Source organism: Eublepharis macularius, chromosome 8 (genome assembly GCF_028583425.1).
Source record: "Eublepharis macularius isolate TG4126 chromosome 8, MPM_Emac_v1.0, whole genome shotgun sequence".
Lineage (NCBI taxonomy): Eukaryota > Metazoa > Chordata > Lepidosauria > Squamata > Eublepharidae > Eublepharis > Eublepharis macularius.
Window position 1 is genome coordinate 90,445,636 of NC_072797.1, and position 22,548 is coordinate 90,468,183.

Here is a 22,548-nt window from a genome sequence, read left to right on the forward strand (position 1 = left end):
GTGGTCTCATAGATATGAGGGACCAAGGCCATTAAGTGCTTTATATGTGATAATCAGAACTTTGAATTGCACCTGTTAACTAATGGGAAGCCAATGGAGTGACTACAGAATGGGAGTAATATGCATGCTCCACCTAGTTCCTGATAATAATTGAGCTGCAGCTTTCTGCACCAGCTGGAGTCTCTCAGTTGATTGAGAGACCTATGTAGAGTGCATTGTAGTCTAGTCTTGATGTTACTGTGCCACAAATCCAGGTGGCTAGCAGCTGTGTTAAGCGCCATCTTCCAGGTTAGGGCAAGTTGGGAGAATGCCTTTTTTGCAGCTGCATTTGCTTGCTTCTCTAGCAGCAGTACTGGATTCAGTATAACCCATAGGCTCCTGAGTCTACCAGAATGAGCTGGACCCTATTAAAGGTGGGAAGTATAATGTCCTTCAAGACACTGTTTTCCCAACCAGCATCCATGTTGTCTGGGTTCAGTTTCAATTTATTTGCATCCAGTCATTTCACTGCAGCTGTCAGGTGGCAACTCAGGATCTCTATTGCATCACCACGGGATTTGGACAGAAATATAGAGCAAGGTGTCATTCACATATTGGTTGCATTTAATTCCATAGCTATGAATTATTTCTCCTAAAGGCTTTACATAGTGGTTGAATGACATGGGGGATAAGTCTGAGCCTTGTGGAACCCAAGATAATTCCCACCCTGAAGAAAGCTGGTCACTAACAGCAATTGAGTCTGTTTGATGAGGAATTATTTAAATCAGTCCAAGGCCCATCCCGATACCTTCTTCTGCATCCAAATGCCTCAAGAGGATGCCGTGATCTACTGTATCTAAGGCTGCAGAGATCCAGAAGCAACAAAAAATCAAAGCCTTTGTCTACATTCAGACAGAGGTCATCCACTAAAGCCACCGAATTCATCTTTATCCCATAGCCTGGCCTGAAAAAGGTCCAGAGCACCAGAGTTATTCAAGAAGACCCAGAGTTAGTCTGCTACTGCTCTTTCAATCACTTTATCCAGAAAGGGCAGATTAGACATTGAGTGATAATTGGCCACACCATTTTCTTCTCGGGATGTTTTTTTTAAGTAGTGGTAAGCTCCTCTAAGTGTTTGCAATAGCTGGGAGAACTTTTCTTCCCAGCATTGCTCTAGTAATCAATTTTATGTTCCCAGTGAAACATGCTGCCATAGAGTACCGGCACTATGAGTAATGGATGTGTTGAAGCACACCATCCAATGGGGTGCAGCATACAGTACTTGTATAGCTACCATATACTTTCAAATATCATCTGTTCTTTAAAGAGCCTACACATTTATTAACAAGGACAGCTGAGATTTATCTTAAGAAACACTCAAACCAAGGTGTAAGTTCAAGAAAGGATAAGCCTCCAGTCTTGAACTATGTGTAACTCAAACACTGAAAATGTCTGCATTATTCTAGGCAACAGTTTTAAAGACCTAAACCCCTCTTCAAGCAAGAAGCCCAGAAGAGTAATCATCAATGCAGGGGAAAGAACTTTCAGAGATGTGGCATAGATTATCAGTTTGTAGAACATTACTAGTGCCCTCAAAAAAAAAGAAAAGGGTGAAGTAGTTCGCATGAAATGAGAAGTCTCTTATTTCAGAAATAACTTGTGTATGACTTTAAACTGCTTGGAGAATTTCATCTCTGTTCCCACCCTCAATCTTCCCCCTGCCCTTCCCCACCTTCCTTTCCTGAGATTCTTCTGTTCTGTCTAAGGGTAGTGGGACATAAACTACAATAAAACTTTAATAGAAAATAACATATAACACCAAAAGCCCATCTGGATGTTGAAATGTCAGTGTTTATTTTTTAAAAGCAACCCCTTTTGTGCAAGTTTGCCACTTAAAAAACAAAATAAAAAAGAGTATCTTTTAGCTAGGCTATAAGCTAGTGTACATATGCAACATTTACATTAAGTTAAAACATGAGTACATTGCCATCAAGTAAACTTCACAGAGTTCAAGGTAAAAAAAAAATACAGATTCATATCTTGGAAGAGACAATACAGCCACATGTATTACCAACATGTGTTTAAGTTAGTTGAAAAATCATCCTGGTGCTGGAATACTTAGGAACCCTGCAAGTGTGGTCAAAAGCCAGCAAACCAGAAAGAATAACCCAGTTCTTCCTCTAGCAGAAGAGGAACAAATTGCAGTGGGTGTTCCAGGGACTCTTCCTTCTGCATAACTATACTAGAGGATAGCTAGCTGCAGTAGCTATTCCACAGTGGTTCTTTCTGTCTTTAGCCATGTAGATGTATCCTTCGTCACCCCACTTTTCACTCCAGCTGAAAGAACAGGGGGGAAAGTCTGATTATAACAATGATCTAGGAGTGACACAGAGATCTATTTGCCATAACATAACACAGTTCCTGATGTCTGAAACATTTCTCACCTCTTGTAGAAATTCTAGAACTTAATCTAGAGTTCGCATGGTTGAACAACTGGTCATTTGTCTTACCTCTCAACAAAACTGGAAACCACTGAATATCCTAAAGGCTTATAGAGCCAACCATACATACCTTCCTGTGCCTATCTTCACCAAAAAGTTACAATATACACAAAACTCAGAAGACATTTTGACCTGCCAACTTCCAATGCGGTGCATATGGCTATTTGGGCAGGATGTCCTGAGAACTATCCTGCCCTTCCATTCTAGAACAAATCCCCAGGACAGAGTTACACAATACAGAGGCATAAGCCCTATATAAAACAAATTTCAAAGCAACCCCTAGTTTTTCCCTACACTTAGCAAGACAACTGTCAAACAGGAGTTCATGTCCAAATGCCTTACCACACATGAATAAGAACATAATGTTGGTCAAAATTCCTGTTAAATTACTTGCAAAGCTATTAGCCAACGAAAACATTCATTAGCCTACCCACACAAACCTATTTTAGACCTTGCTTTAAAATAATCAGTAGTCTTAAATGCTAAAGCTTTCCACAGCTTCTACTACTTTTGAAGTGTTGTGCAGGGGCACTGTGGGGAAACTGCACATGTGGATAAAGAAAATCACCCTATATCTAAAAGCTGGCAAAGAGAAAGGCAGAACATAAAACGTAGCAGATAAAACACTGTCTGAATACCTGTTTTTAACAATCCAGTACTTCTTCCCATCAGCATCTTCTTCCTGAAAGCCATAACCGACTACAAGAACACCATGATCCAGGTCTTCACTACTGCACTGTGGTTCATAATAAATACCTAGAAAGAGAACAGCTGATCTGTTTTCCAGCAAAAAAGAGAACATTTTAAACCACCCAGTCTCACATTAGATATACACAAAGGCTCTGTTCACAAGTTACGGTGAACATATGTACAATCTGTGTAAAGTGAGCAATAATGGCTGAGTATATTATTACTAATATACTTCAGAAATCCCCAACCTTATGCATGTGTTGATTAAGTTTCACATTATGTTCAATGCATGTACTGCTGACTGTGTGATTGAAACGGCACGTTTTAGGTAACTTTAGGTAAAGATAATGTGTGTTGGCTCTTTACAAACAGATAAAAGCACATATATACAGGATGTATGTGTTCACTGTAACATGTGAACAAGGCTAAATACAAGAAGTGTTGGCACCAGATCATTCTGTCCAGTGTAATAAATGCACGCAAAAGCTGCATCAACTTAATTGTTTATAATGGTCACTTCTTTCTTTGGTTTACTGAAAGGCAATACTGCTCCAATTGGTCAGTCAATCAGAAAGACTCACAGATCTGGATAAATTCTTACCTGATTCATAAAACTGGAATGAGGAGTGACCAGCATCAATAGCCACAGAGACTGGCCCCACAGCAGCTACTGCCTTCATGAGGGCCCTTTCATGCCCTTCTGGGATGTCAACAAAACCAGTGTCATTAGCAGCATTGTATTCGGCCTTATACAAGCAATCTTCATCATCCTTTTAAAAAAAGGGGGAGGAGAAGTGAGAGGGAGTGCTGGGAACAGGGTCAGCACCAAGTTTTGACATGAAGGACATTAGACAGCTCATGCAAAATAACGTTCCAACAAAACTCAGCATCTCTCTGCATCCTTATTCTCATCCTCAGATTTTATTTATTTTCATCTCACTTTCCTCCCCAATGGGGACTTAAAGTGGCTTACAACATCCTCCCCTTCTCCATTTTACCCCCAGAACAAACCTGTGAAGTGGGCCAGTCACTTACGAAGCTTTCATGGAAGAGTGGGGGTTCAAACCTGGGTCTCCCAGATCCTAATCCTAACCACCACATCGTAAGTCTCAAATATATACTGCTCCTAATTTTCCCCAAGAATGAAAGAAGTAGAAAAGACCTAATTCTGAAGTACTAAGACCTATCCACCTAGGACAGCAGGAACTATCTGCCCTTTTTCCCAAACAGGGACAGTTTTCAGAGTACACTTCTGTGACTTGGTTCTCAAACATATCAGTGTCCCAATGCCACAGGGATTCTACCCACATTTTTCACCTCTCTCTCTAATGTTCATTATTGCATTGCTTGAGAGCTCTGCTTGACAGATGTAATGAGCTCTGCTTGACAGATGTAATGTTGTGTCAAACACAACAAGGCCTCCAGAAAATATAAACATTAGGACAGCCAGAACTTTCATTTCAGCAAGGCACTGTCTTCCCTCTAGTATAGCAAATAGCAACATCAAGGGTAAATATCCACCACATCCCTTCCATCTCATAAGTAAATAGAATAACACTGAATTTATTCACTGCTAAGTGCCATATGGATTTTGATTTGAAAGTGCAGCGTTACGTGTCAGTCATAAAATGACAAAGTAGGTTTTTAGTTGTTACTTCTGACTTGATATCTCAACAAGGAAAAAAATAAACTTTCTCTGTCCAAAGAAATTCTGCTTCTTGGAGTTTCAGTGTATTTCAAAATATGCTTTGTCACTACCTCTGGTATACACTTATGCTTTGTTTATCTAACATATAATACTAAATCATTTTAAGTAAGAACAGTTAAGGAGGAAATCATCAATCAATTAAGTCATTTTACCTTTGCAATGTATGGGTAGGATTCCTCCGAGTCAATGCCTCCATTGTCTTTTATGTACTGGAAAGCATGATCCATGAGGCCCCCATTACACCCCTCATTTCCTTCAGGCCGAGAGCAGTCCACGAGGTTTTGTTCACTCAGAGAAACCAGCTTGCCAGTTTTGCGGAAGTGTTGGCCTTCAAGGGCTCCAGTTGTGCTGAAGGCCCAACAAGAGCCACACTCTCCCTGAGGTCAAGAGGGAAGAAACAGACCTGTGTAAAGCACCTGATTGTAGTGCTCTGGCACAAAACAGTCCAGTTAAAAGGATCAGCTAGAAGGTGTTAGGGCAAGACCTTGCCTCGCGGCCCTGAAGAGCTGCAGCCAGTCAGAATCGATAGTAATGACCCTGTGAGAACAATGGCCTGATTAATAAGGGCGCTCCAGATATTCATGAGTGGTTCAGAACATGCTGGAAGCCTGAGCTCTATGGATCTGCCTAGCCATTGCTTCACTGCAAACCATTTACTATTCCTGCCAGGTCTTGCAATAGTAGTGATGTGCATGTAACTGAACACTGGAAACTCCTATTTAAGAAACCCAATATACCATACTGCATTATTCTCATTTTTGTATTTTGCCAGAACTAGGGAGAGGGGACTGCTTCACATTCATTTCTCTCTCTCTCTCCACGCACGCACGCACGCACCCATTTCTCTTAATAAAATATACAAGATTAAGATGCCTACTTGATCCTTCACAGGAGTTACATATCCTTTCTCTCTCCAGTCAACAGATCTTGGTGCCTCAAAGAAGTTTGGTTCAAGAAACTGTGATCCGATAGATTTCCTTTTTGATTTGGTGTATTTGAGTCCATTCATCACCTGCTTGAACTCTTCATTAGTCTGAAGGAAGAGGAAATACATCAGCAGGCCCATCTACATCACTACTCATACACAGTCTTGCAGCTTTGCTCATACATACCATGTCCCCAAAATGATTCATTCCCAGTCTGTAGCTGTGTTTTCCCATGCTGTGGTCAAGGTTGTGCAATTCAATCATTTGTAGATTCTTCTCCCAGACCAGTCTCCTCCACCCTTCCTCCTTCTACAAGGGTTAACACAGAATTTAGTCTTCACCAGACAATAAAAACATGCATTTATCACATTAGCTATGGCTTGTACTAACTAATGTAGAACTCAAGCCATGGTTAGAACTGCCAAACATACAGGGCTAGTCATGGTTCTTTTCATCAGCTTTTGTTTTCCATGTGTTCAGCAGTCCAGTTTCTATGATGCAACTACTTCTGGTGTTCTAGGTGTAACAAGGGTTTGCCAATTCAGACCATGTGATTCCCATTGTAAAGATTTCCTAACTAAGATTCAGCGCAATGTCTGATCTGAACTATGAAAATCATCAGCAATCTTTTTTGCTGTTCCTAACATCTTGCTACTATAGAAATTATTTCAGTAAAATTATTATTTCTAGTAACTTTGTTTTCATATTAACAAGCGCTTTGATCAAAGAAAGGATCATATTGGGCATAGTTGTTATGGACATCTACTACAGTTTTTAAAAGACACCTCAATTCTAATCATAATTATTTGAAGAACTACCAATTTAAATGAGATTTTAAGATGCCTCCATTAACCATGAAGCCGTAAGACTGGCACTTATTGGCCAATTGCATATATTGTTCTCAACATGAAACAAATTCCTCAATCAGAAAAAATACTGGAGAAGTAGGAAGAATATTAATTTATTTATATAATAATAAAAAAACCTCTGATACTGGGCACCAGATGCTGGGTCTAGGTACCCACCATGTGTGCTTATAATCCTCTATTCCAGTAGCTCTCCAATCAGTGATGTGTGTCATTGTTATTAAAGTGGGAGGGAAAGGACATCCAGTCTTGACAGCTGACTTTTTATTGACAGCATGAATCTCTTAGGGATGCTTTGGCACATTACAACATAGAGTTCTAACAAGACATCTCCGAGGGCTCTTCTTATGAATCACCCACAAAATGTTTGCTGCCACATCATTCTGTAATATATGTCATTACATGTCAAATCACATGTAGCAGCAACTCTCTGCCACAGATGCTCACCTCATGGTACTTTTTACTATGCCATGTCTTCCACATTTGCCAGTGATCATCCAAAGCAGGATTTAGGCCTGGAGCAGCAAAAGATGCACTCCAGCTTAGGGCCAACAGACACAGATATAACTTCATGTTGAAACTTTAGAAGGAAAAAAGGGGGGTGGTTAGTCATGGAGTTCTCTCTGTAGCAGTGCTCACACAGAGGTACAAATGGAAGATTAGATGCAGTCAACACTTTTTCTTATCTTCATACATGTAGTGTATCATTGGTTTAATGCTGGTCATACCCTTACTACTGACTAAAAGTAACGTTACACTTGACCAAGGCAGTTTTCTCTGGAATGCCTGAATAAAAGAGGGATTACTCTGTTCCAGTTACTTCAGTGAAGCTTCCTTTCAAAAAATTAGCCACAAACCCCAACGCAACTCAACCAAATGCCTGCCACATCCCAAAAGAAGGTTAAAGCACAAAGAAACTTTAATCCCCTAAGAGGCAACATGGTCTGAGAAATAAAGTAAGTTATTGCCAAATTTAAAATGAGAGCTCTGCTAAAAAAATTAAATGCAGACCCCTATGTTAGCAAGAAACACTGCTAGTGTATATATGCACAATTAACATGAACTAATACATTGCACTGTTACATAAATTTTAACACTTAATTTTTCCAGAAAGCCTTCCACAAAATATGGGAAAAAAATTAAAAAGTACACATATAATACAATGGTACAAGATCTCATCTCAGAAAAGTTATATCTATTAGAGATTGTCCACATTAAAGATTCAGGTGTAACTGCATATGGTAGAACTACCATTCTTCCTGCCACCTCATTTGCAATATGAAGGTAAGGGAGAGATAACATGCTCCATTCTATAACTTGATGGCAAATTGAAAACAAGAACCAGAGTCTATCCTCATGAGAAGATAGCAAAGAAAGAGAACACAACACCTCCCAAGGAAGTCTGTTCCACTGAGGCACCAATCTGAGGAAATTCTTCCTAATGTTTAACAGAAAACTTCTTGGTTTAATTTTAACCCCCTGACATACCAACATGAGCGTGTACATCATCTCTGCGTAAATCAATTATCTGGCTGGAGAAGTGCCAGCGCATCAGCAGTGCACCGGGTGGGACTTTAAACTAGATTCCTCCTTTCGAATCCAGACTTCTCATTAAAGAGGCATCAGTTTTTTACTTTACCCGCTAAATAAGAGCGGATTCCCTGCAGAGCCGTCTTGTCCCTGCTACGACAGCGACAAAAATCACGCCGGGAACCGAAAGGCCGGCGCTCGCAGCGGGCCTCCCAGGACACCGCCGTGACTCATCAGGCGTTTTCCTGGAATCACTTCCGCCGCCCCGGCTCCAAGGCGGCGGCGGGGGGGGGGGGGGATGCGGCGCGGAGGCCTCGCAACGGAGCACGTGAAATTCCGGGGGAGGGGGAGAAGCACGTGACCCACCCAGCAGCCCCGTGTAAACAAGCCCCTGCCGAGACCGAACAGCCCAAGCAGAGGACGGCTGCGCCCTCCCTCCCTGCCTCGGGGTCGGGGGACTCGGAAGCGCAGACGGGGTGGTGGGTGGGTTGCAAATCACCTGGAGCCCTGGCGGGGAGCCTCAAAGGCGGCCTGAGAAGAAATAAAGCGGCAAAGGAGCCGAGGAAAGGAGAGCGTCTCGGGCAGGGAAACGCCGCCGGCCGGGCCCCAAGCCAGGCTGCTGGTCTCTCACACAGCCCAGTGACGGGCAGGCAAATAACCACATCAGCGCCCGAGCACCGCGTCTCCAAGGGCTCGCTTGGACACAGGCACCGGGCCGCCCCCTCGTCTCTCTCAGGGAGCTGCCCGGAGCCTGCCTGAGGCGCTCGCGTCCATATGCGGGGCGAGCAGGGCTAGGAGGGGCGCGAGGAGTTCGCCTTACGGGGTCAGGCGCTCCCCAAAACCCGAGACCCAGGAATTTGGGCAGGTGGGGATTTTAAAAGGCAGCTAAGCGCGCAAGGCCTCCCCTCCGCCGGCTCGTCCTTTCCGTTCCCGGAGGGAGGGAGGGTGGTGCCACGCCCGTCCCCCGCCAGCGCCGAACTCACCTGGCCGCAACAGCTCCCTCTGCCTGGCCCCGGGACAGGGGCTTTGCTCTAAGTCATCCCGGCTCGGGCTGGCCCAACCCCTCCCGCGCTCAGATTGGCTGGCGAGCGCTGGGCGGAGGGAGCGCTAATCCTGCAAGAGTTCGTGACTCCTGGTCCCGTGATCCTGGCCAGCGGGGGGAGGTAAGGGGTCAGAGCAACGTTGGTCGGGGGTGGAGGGGTAGCCGGGGACGAGGACGCCGCCCTGACTCGTCTGTCGATTCTGCGAAACCAGATACGGGAACAAGCTTTAGAAAAACGATTGCATCAGGGAGGATGAGGTTCTGGCAGAACGAACAAACAAGCCTCATGGAAGTGTTATGGCATACATATTTCCTTCCAATTCTGTCCATCAGCCGCAGATGTTGCAGAGGTACCGTTTATAAGTGCCTCCAGCCTCTGGGCACAACTCATGGTGAAAACCGCCGCCCTCCCTGCTGCGAAAACAAACCACTGTTGCTACGCTTCAACATGTCTTGCTGTCCTCGCCGAAACTCCTTTTTCCCGCACTTCTGTCACTCATTTCTTCTGTTCCCCACAGTGAATATGTGGAAGTGATTTAAAGGAAGCCAGAATGACAATGCCGCTTCGCTTTCTCAAATTCCACCCCCCCCCCCAGTTTAGTTAAACATGATTGAATTTGTAGTTGTTCTTCAAGGGTTTCCACTTTTGTCCAGGCAGCCCAAGGCTATGCATCTTTACTCTGATATAAATCCCGTTTATGCTGACAGGATTTGTTTCCAAGTAAATGTGCATAGAAATGCAGCCTGAAATTAGTTATTTAGTTTCAGCAGATTTTGTTATCCATGAGGAAAAGAAACATATTTTCTCCCCAAATGAAAGAACAAGAGTGTGTTAGAATTTAACAGCTATGACCCTATACATGTCTTTATGTCATTTGAAAATGCAAAACTGCTGTATATGAGACTCTTCTGTACAATCAGGACTTTTTCCAGAGTTCCAGACTCTGTGTATATTTTGCATAGCAATAGACTAGTGAACACACAGAGGTGGAGGGTGGTGCTTGCTACTGCCATTCTGCTCCGTTTGCTATATTTGCGCCATCACTACCTGCTTTTACTCCAGGGTCTTAGGTAGAGGGCCTTTCCCTACCCTTTTTTCTTGAAAAAATCCCTTTTTATCGAACATGTTGGGGATTGAGCATGTGACTTTAAAATGCAAAGAATGTGCTCTGCCACTAAGTCATAGCCTCTCCTCTTGTGAACAATACCAACTTACTTCCTGATAATTTTACATTCCTTAGAACAAAAGATATTTTCTTTTGGGTGGTGGTTTTTATGCATCGCTTGTAAAACATCAAAGCAGCCAAATACGTGCTTAAAATATCCTTCATTTGTATCCTGCACCCTGCCGTTCCTCCTCCAAGGAGCCCACAGTATTTAAAACTTCATTTAAGCCTGTAGGGCTGTGATGTTCCATTTCACACTGCACAGAGATCTAAATGTACCCTTACTTTCTTACTTAAAATGTGTATTCAAGTAACCATATCATTTCAAAGTTATTTGTAGCCTTAAAATCTTCAATACTTAAAATGAATCTCATTTGATGTCAACAGTAATGCATTACTGATTGGCAGTGTAATGTTTCAGTCCTATGCACTTATTTGGGGAGCAAATCCTATTGCACATGTTTGGGATGCATGGCTATGCACACTTCTTAGTATGTTAAGATCACCCCCTTTAAACCATACATTCGTTAGGAAGTAATTTCTATGTACAACCAAAAGACTAACTTCCAAATAATCTTAATATTGAGAACAGGGTTGCCAGCTCCAAGTTGGGAAATTCTTGGAGATCTAGGGGGTGAAACCTGGAGAAAGTGGGGTTTGGGGAGAGAAAGGACCTTGGCATGGCATAATTCCATAGAGCCCGCCCCCAAAAGTAGCCATTTTCTCCAGGTGAACTGATCTCTGTGGCCTGGAGACCAGTTGTAATTCCGGGAGATCTTCAGCCACTACCTGGAGGCTGGCAACCCTAATTGAGAAACAAGACATCAGTCCAACACAGGCATATATAAGTTTAGCATCAATCCTTAGCATACTTCGTTGGGCATTAGCACTACAAAAACAATATTGTTAAGTCCCAGAAAATTCAAGGATACTTTTTCCTGGTAGAAGAAGCACATAATAGTGTTGCAGAGATTTAATATCCAGTTGGTATGCTACTTGAATAGGTACTAAGAGATCAGTAATAAAAGCAATGGGTGGGGTAAAAAAAATACTCTAGGCAGAACATATACATCCTGCCTCCTCTTGTGTCCTGCAGCATCCCATGCTTCCAAAAAGTACCCAGATCACTTACTTAAAATAGAGTATTCTTTTTAAAGTCAGTAGTTCTAAATTAGTATTAATGTAAAAGCTTTCTAATGTATAGTTCTCCTTTATTTATTGTTGGTCTTTTACAAAATCTAAGAATACCATTTCAAAAGTTTTAAGTGACCTAAACATTATAAAAACAATCCATTACCCTTCAAACAGAACAGGATCGACTGAACAGTCCTAAATTCAGGTTCACAAAGTAACTCGGCTAGAAAGGGATATTTTTCTGCCATTTTCTAGTCACCGTAAGTTTTGTCAATGTTCAATCAGTATGCTCTTTAAAAAACAACACGATTCCAAGAGTCATGTGAGGATTTCAGCTTCCCTTTCAAGTAATTGAATTTCAAGTCTGAAAACCAAACTGAAGGACTTAATAGCAAGGTTTTGTAAACAGAAGTTAAAGAATACTAGGATTGTTTGATAGATAATCTTAATGGTAAAGGGACTGATAACATTTCAAACCTTGCTTTCTTGATTTTAAGAAGTAAATGTAATTTGAAGGCTATTTCCACAATATGTGTGGTAAAATGGGCTGCATCTCATTAATCTGGTGTCTTCTACATGGGGATGGGCTTGTGTGGTTTCCCCTATAGTTGCTACCGGTGCTGCTGATGCAGTGCATGGGCAACGAAGCTCCCACATGGCAGCTTCCTTGCATTTTACTTGCTCCAGTCCCCTGCATTGGCTATCCCCACTCGACAGCTGATCAGCTGCAACTAGTAAGACTGACCTGCTATGCACTTCTTTGGAAGGATTCCCACTAAAGCCACTGGTAGTAACTTTCGAATAAACATGTCTAAACTATTGAACCAAATGAAGCTTTCTTCCAAGTTAGTGGGCTGGATCTGACCATCTTTTCTGTTTGTGAAAAAGAAATAAGGCATCCTCTTTTATCTCCCAAAAAGACCATGCTGAGAATCATAGGACCCGTATGTGCAAATGCCATGTGGAATGGTGGCAGTAGTATGGATGCGAATTGGGGGAAAAGTTGGCTGGATCCAAGCCAATATGCAAAAGTTGTAATGCTGCTATTCTAAGGATATTTACCATTAAATAACTTCCACTAAACCTACTAGGACTAGCTTCTGATGAAACCTCCTTAGGATTGGACCAGGTTGGTCATTTAGGTTTTCCAGCAGTTCTGGAACACATTGACTTTGTTACATTTTAATATTAAGGAGCATCCTTGTAGCAGTAAAATACACTCAGATTCTTCTAGTCATAACATTGCCAATGGTTTTGATAAAATAATAGAATCTTTGAAGAGGAATGGGCTATCTCTTGATGGAATCCTTCAAGTGGAGTTGGAGCAGTTGTCTATCTAGCTTTGGATATCATACTGAGTAAGGGGTTGATCTCAATGGCTTATCAGGCCTCTTCCAAGTCCATGGTTCTAAGGAGCTTGAATGGTTATAACTAGAAATCCACATGCCATGGTTAGCCCACACTGGCCTTTGCCTGTCCATGACATGCATGAGACATGGATGGAATACAGGATCTACATATGGGGTGGGGGTAGGGTTGTCAGCTCTGAATTAGGAAATTGCTGGTGCTTGGTGGGCAGTACATGGGGAGGGCAGACTTTGGGGAGAAGAGGGAGCTCAGTAGGAATGTGATGTCAGTCTAGGACTTAGTTTTCTGAGTATACAGATGTGGACTGGGAATTCAAAATAGCACAGGGGTGGGTGGGAGCCACACCCATTGGCCTGGCAGGCCCTGGCTCTGATAGGGGGAGGGATAGTGCTTTCCTGCTCTCTGCAAGCAAGGTAAGAGGAATAGGTGTGTTACACATTAAAACCACTGATGTTATACAGATGTTAAAAAGTGTCATCAGAGAGAGTGGAGGCAGCAAACAATCAAATAACATGCATATGCAAATCTGCCTCTCCCATCCCTTAGGAATGGAATCTTGGAAAGGAGCTTTTGCCTTCTATTATTGCACAAAACAGCAGCAACTGCAGAGCTCATGAGATATGCAGTTTGCTGAATTGTAGTGTCTCTGAATCCCCTGCTTTATGCAAATTCTTGTGGAGAGACGTGTCATTATTTCAGTAACTGATCTTGCACATGGTATTGTCCATCATGTGATTTCCCAAAAGCCATAAGAAGAGAACATAATTTCATTACACTGAAAAAATTATGATGCTTCTACATAGTGAGTCATACCAGAGAAATTATAAAATTGAGTTTTGCTGTCTCAGAGGAACTAATGATCCAAGAGTTGACTCAGTAGCAATGTACCACCTGAATGGAAGCCAGCGTCAGTTTATTTAAATTAAATAAGACTAAGATCAGAGTTAAATAAAATAATTTAAAAACATAATTCTGTTAAATTTGCAATCCCAAATCAATTTAATATAATAATTGTGTGCCATCAAGTTGCAACCAACTCATAGCAATCCCAGGACCATGGCAAGAGACGAGCATACGTGGTTTGTCATCAACTTCCTCTGCACAGCTACTTGTCATGTCCTCCTGGGTGATCTACCTTCCAAGCACTGACCGCAGCTGACCCTGTTTAGCAGCCAAACTCTGACAAAATCAGGCTAGTCAGGGCTACTCAGGCTGTTCAAGTCAATTTACTAGGAAATAAAGCACGCAGAAATTAGTGAGACTTCCTTTTGAGTTAACGTAGTAGGGATTGTGATAGAAAACAGCTACGGAATTAATTATGTTGCTGTAAAATATGCTTAAAATAAGATTTTGCTACCTTTTTAAAGTGTCCAAGTCCCATCTCATAATTATGAAAGAAATTACATCACAAAATACCAGGTGTGTTTAGAAATTAGTTTTGCTTTGTTTGCCTGGCATTTTAGCCTTTATTGTCTCTGGGACATCCTGATGTCACGCGATCTGATATTATACTGATACAAGACAGTCTGGCATTTACGTGCTGACTTAACATGTCTTTAAGCTTGAGGTCATTATGGCCACCATCTAGACTACAGCAGATGCAGACATCCCTGGCTTTACAATGCCTATGATTGTGAGCAGCCACTACTAGCAGTCTGGTTCTGCGTGCCCAAGCAGGCCTCTTGACTTGCAAGCAATGATGAGATAGCTTCCCTTACATGGATGAAACTCAATCTGCTTTGGCAGAAGCAACAAGATTATCATCCCCTAATTTGCAATCACAACAAAATTGACCCATGAAATCTAATGCACAAAAGCAAAATCAGCTGTGATAATAAATACAACATAAGGTTCAGTTAGTCAGCAATAACTACTGTGAAAATGCACATACTATCATTTGATAAAAGAAACAAGTAAAACATACAAAGGATCCCATGCCATACACAGCATTCAATTATGCTTTTGTCAACAGGAGGCCTATGAGTGTGGGATTGTGGCTACCTGTTGATCTCATCAGGAGAAAAGATGGGATGGGGCCCAGGTTGCATGCTGTGCTCTCTTCTTTAGGGACACTGCAAGGGGACTTCAGGCCTCAGAACTGAAAGTGAATGGGGTTGTCTGCATCCTCCCCCTTCTCTCCACAAGTCTCCACACCCTGTCAATGGGTCAGACCTGTTATCTTCTTCCCTGGCACTGCCTGGCAGCTAGCAGCAGGACAGGGCAACAGGAAAATGCAGAAGTGATGTCACCACTCTGTAGGAATTCCTAGAGCAGACTGATGTCACTCCCAGGTTTCCATGGAACTGATGTCCTGCTATTGTCCAATGGTATCCCCTCCATGTTCCTGTCCTCCTGGATGCTAGAAAGTGCCTGGCGACCCGAAACTGGAAGCAAGTCTTTCACAGGTCAATTAAATACAATTAATTTCCTTGTGTAGATAATATTCCATGCTTGAAATTGTCATTCTCATTGGACATCTTTATCATACCAAGAAGTTACCTGCACCTCAGAAAAATATATGAATTATAAATTACACTACGGATTTTAAAAATCTAGAATAAATTACTAGAGAACATAGTTAATGTGGGATAGGAAGTGAGAAAAAGCCCTTTTAAAATCAGATCTATTTTCTACTCGAGGCTCCAAAATTCATCATTTATTGTGCCTTTTGTGAGTCAGAGGCCACTTTATTGGGCGAAGCAGTACATTCTGTTAGCAGTTTTGAAGATCTATGGATCTCTGCCACTTCATGCATCTGGTGAAATGGAATCTGCCTCATGAAAGCTTATGCCACAATTTATTCATGAGCCTGGATAATATCACAGGATGCTGTTGTTTTGGCTGCAGACAGCGAATTTACAAGGTTACCTCACTGAAAATCCACCCTAGGTAGTTTTTACGTTTTAGTTGTAAACACAGAAAGTTCAAAGAAAAAAAACTTCAAAAAAACCTATTTGAAAACAACGTGGCTCATTTATAACAACCACCACCATCAATTTATACACTGCTCTTCAGGACAACTTAACACCCACTCAGAACGGTTTACAAAGTATGTTACTATTATCCCCACAACAAAACACCCTGTGAGGTGGGCGGGGCTGAGAGAGCTCCAGAGAACTGTAACTATCCCAAGGGCACCCAGCTGGCTTCAAGCCGAGGACTGGGGAATTAAACCTGGTTCTCCAGATTAGAGTCCCGTGCTCTTAACCACTACACCAAACTGGCTCTTCTAGTATTAGAAATTGGCTGGGAGAAGAACGTTTCAACAATGGAGCACAGGATGGTAAGAGAATGGGGAGGGTTCAGCTCTTATCTGCATTTTCAGTGATTAATACAGTATAAATTATTAATATATTAATCACTGTATTTTCAGTAAGACCCGACCGCTCCACACTTTACAATGTGCATAAGAGGACATTTGAATGGTTTGGGTGCCCTTCCCCTCTTTCTGCGCACAGCGTTGCCACACTGTCCTGTATTTAGAAATCAATTGTGCTTAAAATCTACCTGCAGCATTCCAATTTGTTTGCCAAGCAAAAGAAACACTCTTCTCTTTTGCATTTCAATAGCCCTTCTAGTCACAAGTCTGGATTCTCAAACAGCAGAGAAAGGTGATGCAACAAAATGCTTGGCTTGCATACATGGGTAGGGGGGTGGGGGTGGAGTGAGTATTATTTCTAGAGGAGCATACTTTCAACCTGAAAAAAACACCCCTTTCTTTCAGCAAACTTGAACTTCCTATTCAATTTAGCCTAATCTCTTTATTTTTAATTGTTCTGTCCACTAATCTGTGCTGGTGGAAATCAAATTAGTAAATATGATGCAAAAAGGCATTCCCCAGTGTTTGTAAAGGATCGATAGAACTGACTCTCGTAAGAGCTTCTTGGTAGTGTATGGATCAAAGTGTTAAAAACAAGCTGTGTCACTGTAGACATTACAACTCTATCAGTAGCCATGGAGTCTTTCAGATTGAAAACAGCTGGGAATTTAGATACACCTCAGACTACATTGTAAAATCTTTCTAAAAAAGAATCTACATTTACAAAATTACATATAGACCCTGCTACTTGAAGTGTTATTAATGCATAGTTAAATACCAAGAGTTTCCTTTTGATAGTGCCACAAAACTTAAGAATAGGTTGGGTTCCTAAGCTTTAACAATCCCATGACAATAAAACAATGTAAAATAGACTAATGTCCTCCACGTGGAGATTTTTTTTTGCCATCAAGTTGCAGCCAATGTATGGCCATGGTGTAGGGTTTTTAATGCAAAAGATATTCAAAGATGGTTTCCATTGCCTCTGAGCAGCAACCTGGTTTCCTGTCCAAGTACTAACTAGGGCTGACCCTGCTTAGCACCTGAGATCTGATGAGATCAGGCTAGCTTGGGCTATCCAGGTCAGGGCACATGGAGATATAGGAGACTTTTAATCACTATGTGACAGGCTGATGTTTAAGTCATGGAGTTTTTTGTGAGGAAAAATCTGATTAGAAAACTAAAGCATAGTATTTCAGATAATGATTGGCAATGGTATTAACTGGTCAGTCATAAGAATCAAGTCTGGTAAGCATCAATGTTTGACACATGGTAGCAAAAGGAATAAGAAAGGGATAGCATGTAAAAATCTCCTAGAAATAAAACATTCTTAGTTTTTGTCTCTGTTCTTAAAATATTTGTACACAGTCTAGAATACTCAAGTAGGAAAGTAGTCAATATGTTATTTAAAGATAATTCAATTAATACCCCTAGGGATGATCCTAGCCATGGGGCATCCAGGGCAGCTGTCCTGGACCCCAGTTTGAGGGGGGCCCAAATGCCCATGGCCTTGCAGACTCATATCTGTTTTCCCCATCTATATCCAAGAATTGTATATATAAGAATTATAGACTTGCTTCTTCTCAGATGTCCCTCCTGAATGTTCACACACTTTACCCCCCACCCCCACCTCCTCCCTGGATATCTTGTGGGAAGGGATTCAGAGATTGTCAAAGCCAGGCTCTCCTTCTACATGCCATAAGGTTTGAGTGTCCTTGTAGTGATATCGCTGTGGCCCTGCCCTATTTAAGCAGTAATTATTGCTGATGTATGCCATGTAGGCAGTCGTGCAAGTCTGTTGTAGAAAAAAAAATTAAAATCTTGTAGCACTTTAAAGACTAATAGACAAAAGAGAGGGTTGCCAGTGGGAGGTCTCCTATGAAAGTGGGAAGCCTGGTACTCTAAAGTGGTCCTACCTCAGAAACAGCCTCTGATTTGCTATATAGATAGTCCTAATACATGTATGCAGGGCTCATTTCGAGGGGGAACGTGCAGGAACACAGTTCCGGCAGTTCCCTAAAGAGGTCACATGACAGGTGGCCCTGCCCACCTGACTCTCGGCCATTTTGGCCTGGATTGGGCCTGAAACAGCCCAAATAGGGCCTCTGACAGGTGGTGGATCACTCTCCTGCTCAGCAGCGGCCCGATCCTGACCATTTTGGGCCCCTTTTCGGCCTTTTCCAGCCCCTTTTTGCCATTTTGGGCCCAATTTCAGCCCTGAATGGCCAGGATTGGGTCCAAAACAGCCAGGATAGGTGATGTCAGGAGGTGTGGCATATGCAAATCAGTTATGCTAATGAGTTCCTCCAGCTCTTTTTCTAGGAAATGACCCCTGCATGTATGTGTACAATATGTGTATTAAAGGTTGACATTTTTCTGCAGATTCCTGTCAGATGGTTTGGGCAAATTGGGCCAACAGTTCACATATTTTTCTCTGTGGGTCACATCTTGGACATTCAGCTATTTGCCACATCCGTTTTCTTGTTTGTTCCCAAAGGACTATGTCACATGATGGTTATTCCAACCTTCAGTTTTTGGTCTTTATCAGCCATCCCAGTTTGCATGAGATAAAAGGTGTTGTGTTCCTGCTCAAAATACAATGCTGAAATTGCTTTTTAAAGTTTGGTTGTCTGCCTCCTCTATCTCCCACAACTTCACCTTCCTTATTTCTCAAAGGTTGTCAAATATTTTTTTCCTGTAAGCATTTTAGAAGTAGTTTGAATAGTTTTGTAAGTGTAGCACAAAATATCAAACCATGACTAATTCACTTAGCAAATAACACATGTATGCAAACCAGTTGACTAGTTTTAAAGAGTCTGGACAAATATTGGTCAAACTCCAATTTAAATTCAATTGATGTCCTCAGCAGTAGCGGTTATTTAGCATAAGCCAATGAGAATACTGACTATCTGTTATAGAATATTGCAATATTATTTATTCTCAGGAAACTTATTTAATATTGATGATCACCAATCCTTAGTAGTTCTCCTGATTAAACAAACTGGGGCCTCAGTTCCTCAATGTTATGTGCATGTTCACAGAAAACTCAGACAAAGGGAGCTCTGACTCTCAAAAACGCATACTCTGGAAATCTTGTTGATTTTTAAGGTTCCACTGGACTAGAATCTTGTTCTTCTACAACAGACTAACATGGCTACCCACCTGAAGACCCAAAGGTTTCCTTGACATTTCCATCACATCATTCTGCGTTGACGTCTTCCACAACAGCATTGCAGATGGAGGGGAAGAGAGAGAATTAATGGGCCACATACTTCTAACGCAAGAGAGAAGTAGTAACACGACATAAAACTTCAGGTCTCATTTCACTTTTTTCTGGAAATGTGACTTTCAGTGGTAGGATATGGTCACTGGCCAGGAATCCCAGCAGCAGATGTCAGCAGCTGCCACTGGGCAACCACAAGGCAGACTGCTTGTGCCCAGGCCACTGGGGTGGCGGCGGGGAGCAGAATTATGCCCACCCTGTGACATCAGTGTCGGCTTGCATTTTCTGTGGTAGCTGGTGCCTGTTCTGTAGTAATAATTTTTCCTTTATGAATATTATGGGCAAAAGCATATTACCTGAGGGGGGAAAGTTTTGTATATGTGAAGGCCTGTTCCTGATTTCTATCAAGCATGCTGGGAGATACACTATGTGGCTGAGAGGAGATAATAGTTTCCACTGAGTCACTGAGTCATAATAACAGCATTACTAATCAAATACCTGTCACTCAGGAAACTCAACTAGTTTGTCTGACAATTTCATTTCATAATCCTTACCTATTGTAATAAGGAAAAGTCATGGCTGATTTAAGATCACTTCCCATAGTGGCCAGCACTGTATGGCCAGCCATGTGCATTCAGCATTGCATCACATGGAATCTCCACATCATTACCGACGGCTAATGAAACATGTATCTGGGTGGGGATAGAGAAAAATCACCTTTTTTTGCATGCTGAACCACTGCACATCAGTGATTCACTATGTGAACAGCTACAATGGGGAGTGATAAATTTATGTATAGTATTTTTAACCTATTGACCCATTTTAAATGTCTATAGGTGTCTTACAGTAAATAAAACATAGTTTGAAACTGATGAAACATAATAAGCATACCTAATAACATATAACAGCAGCATATAGCAAGGGAACAATAGTAAGCAGCAGCAGAAAATCTCAATACAAAAACCAATATAAAAATCTGGAGACAGATAAAGTCGTCCTGACTAAAAACTACCTGATTAGGGACAATGGAAAATTCAATTGTACGTAATAACAAGGACATCTCAATTACCCTGGTAAAACTAACAATGGAGCAATAGAAAGCCCAAGCAAAGTTTTCTCCTGACGCTTGAACTCAACTCAAATGATCAGGTATCTGGTGACCTGATGTGGGGAGAGCACCCCACGGTCTGGGAACCTACCCAAAAAGAGCCTGTCTTATGCTCACCTCACCTTTGAAGGTGGAGAACCTACAACAGGACCTGGTTAATATTGGTTTAGAGTTATCTTTACACATTAGATATAATATGTAATGGAAACTATCCCTAAATTAATGTGATAGCAAATAAACTGATTCACAGACAGACAACCATTTTAAGGCTCAGCTGGAAGTAGAAACCAAGGAATCTTATTTGGATCACAACAAATCCCTGCCAGCCAGATTGAGGACAGGTGGTGTTATACCTCACTGGCAGTACACATATTTTGCACATATGAAGCAATCAGGTGTCAATCCTTGGCATTTATAGGGAGGGGTGAGGTGTTGGTGTTGAACCTCAACAAGAAGATTCAAGCCCACTGAGAAGTTTAGCAGGACTGGTGATACTGAGACAGAGGGATAATTGGGCCAACAATACAAAGCTGCTTCTTAGTCTAGTAACAGTCGAATGAATAAAGGAGAGAGTGAATTCTGCTCTTTTAAACAATATATTGTAACATCCAAAGGCAGAATGATGGTTGAAGGGATAAGGCCACTGAGTGGTACATTTAATTTGTGACTGTAACACAGATATTGCTAAAGGTTGGCTTATGGCTTATATGTGAAGAGGGGCCAAATCTTCACAACATATTTCTATGAGTTCTAGCTTAACTAAACAAACCATCAAAACAATGCCAATGCCACTTTTGCTTTGGAAGTCAACTAGAGGAAGAGCTTCCTTATCAAGCATGAATCAAAGACATGCAAGAGGATGCAACAGCTAGTAATTTGGCACCACACCTAGATAAGAGAACATTCAGAGATTTTCTTATTGATAAGTATATCAGCACAGAAAACATGCTGATCTATTGCTGTTGCCACCTTGCTCAACTAAGCCTTTCATACAGATTCACGTTACTTGATATTACAATATAGAAACATAACAACAAAGCTTCAGTGCCCCCTTTTTGTTGCAAATTACCTTCATGAAGGTACGGTGGTGGAGTGCTCAGTTCTTTCCCAGCTAATCTGTTTTCCCTTGAAATTATACCCCCAAAAGCATCTTTACCTTCAGCCATGTAACGGGTTTATTTGAAAATGTGGAGATCCTGTTAAAGGGCTGGCTTGGAACACGGCAGAGTCTAGTCAGAACTGTGTCTTTTGAGGTTACCCAGAGTCTTTGGAGGACGGGCTGCTTTGGACCTTACAAGCACCTTATACCTCTGCTGATGATGTTGGGTGGAGGGATAGTACCTCCGGGGAGGATACGATGATGATGATGAATAGGGGGGTTTCTATAACACCTGCTCCTGGGCTAATACTGTGGCGTGTAAGAAGAGTGAGAACATGACTGCTGTCTAGCAGATGGAGTGATGCCAAATGACTTGGCAGTCTGCTTGTCTTTCTTCTGGGACAAATATTGATACATCTTTTTGGTGAAGAGTGTCAAGCTCTCAAACAGCATATCTTCAGTCTTCATACACGTGTCCAGTAGCAAAGCAGTGGATCTTAGCCAGCCGTGTCTATGAAGGATGACTGACAAAATGAGAGCCCAAGTGTTTAGATACCCTCAAAGCCTCTTCATGGATAAGCTTAGCAAGAGGGTTTTTGTTGTCAGGGAGAAGGTTCATTAAGCTGCCATCTTGTTCCAGAGGAAGATCTGATAATCTCCTGTGATCACCTAGTATTTGGCAACCTTAATATTGAGAGCAGCTGAGAAATACTGTTTGCATCCTACAACACTGAGCTTCCTCCCATCACGACCAGCTGGTGGAGAATGGCTCCTTTGACGATGCAGTCCTTGCATTTCTTCTGCAATAAGAGAGGAGGCTGGAGGATGAGTAAATAGAAAGGGGCATGCATCCTTCTTTGTCTTGTAAAGCCCTTCCACATTTCTAGATGTT

The 22,548-nt window shown here is 41.9% G+C and overlaps 1 protein-coding gene across 1 annotated transcript; it reads right to left on the minus strand.

Annotated features, from left to right (window-relative positions):
• Window positions 1-1,810: 1,810 nt before the first annotated feature.
• On the minus strand, window positions 1,811-9,288 carry CTSL (cathepsin L). The gene is made up of 8 exons (XM_054987647.1): window positions 9,184-9,288; window positions 7,118-7,250; window positions 5,991-6,113; window positions 5,756-5,911; window positions 5,031-5,255; window positions 3,772-3,940; window positions 3,119-3,236; window positions 1,811-2,316 (listed from the first exon to the last, which is right to left on the minus strand). Exons 2-8 carry the CDS (start codon window positions 7,241-7,243, stop codon window positions 2,217-2,219), a joined length of 1,017 nt encoding a protein of 338 aa, XP_054843622.1. The 5' UTR covers window positions 7,244-7,250; window positions 9,184-9,288; the 3' UTR covers window positions 1,811-2,216.
• Window positions 9,289-22,548: the final 13,260 nt, after the last annotated feature.

What these genes read in the sequence shown, in the direction of transcription:
- CTSL (XM_054987647.1), bottom strand. Translation starts at nt 7,243, where the DNA reads ATGAAGTTATATCTGTGTCTGTTGGCCCTAAGCTGGAGTGCATCTTTT. An exon ending in CCTACCCATACATTGCAAAG is followed by an intron (nt 3,941 to 5,030) that starts GTAAAATGACTT and finishes TTTTTTTAAAAG; the next exon opens with GATGATGAAGATTGCTTGTA. An exon ending in ATTCCAGTTTTATGAATCAG is followed by an intron (nt 3,237 to 3,771) that starts GTAAGAATTTAT and finishes TTCTCTTTCTAG; the next exon opens with GTATTTATTATGAACCACAG.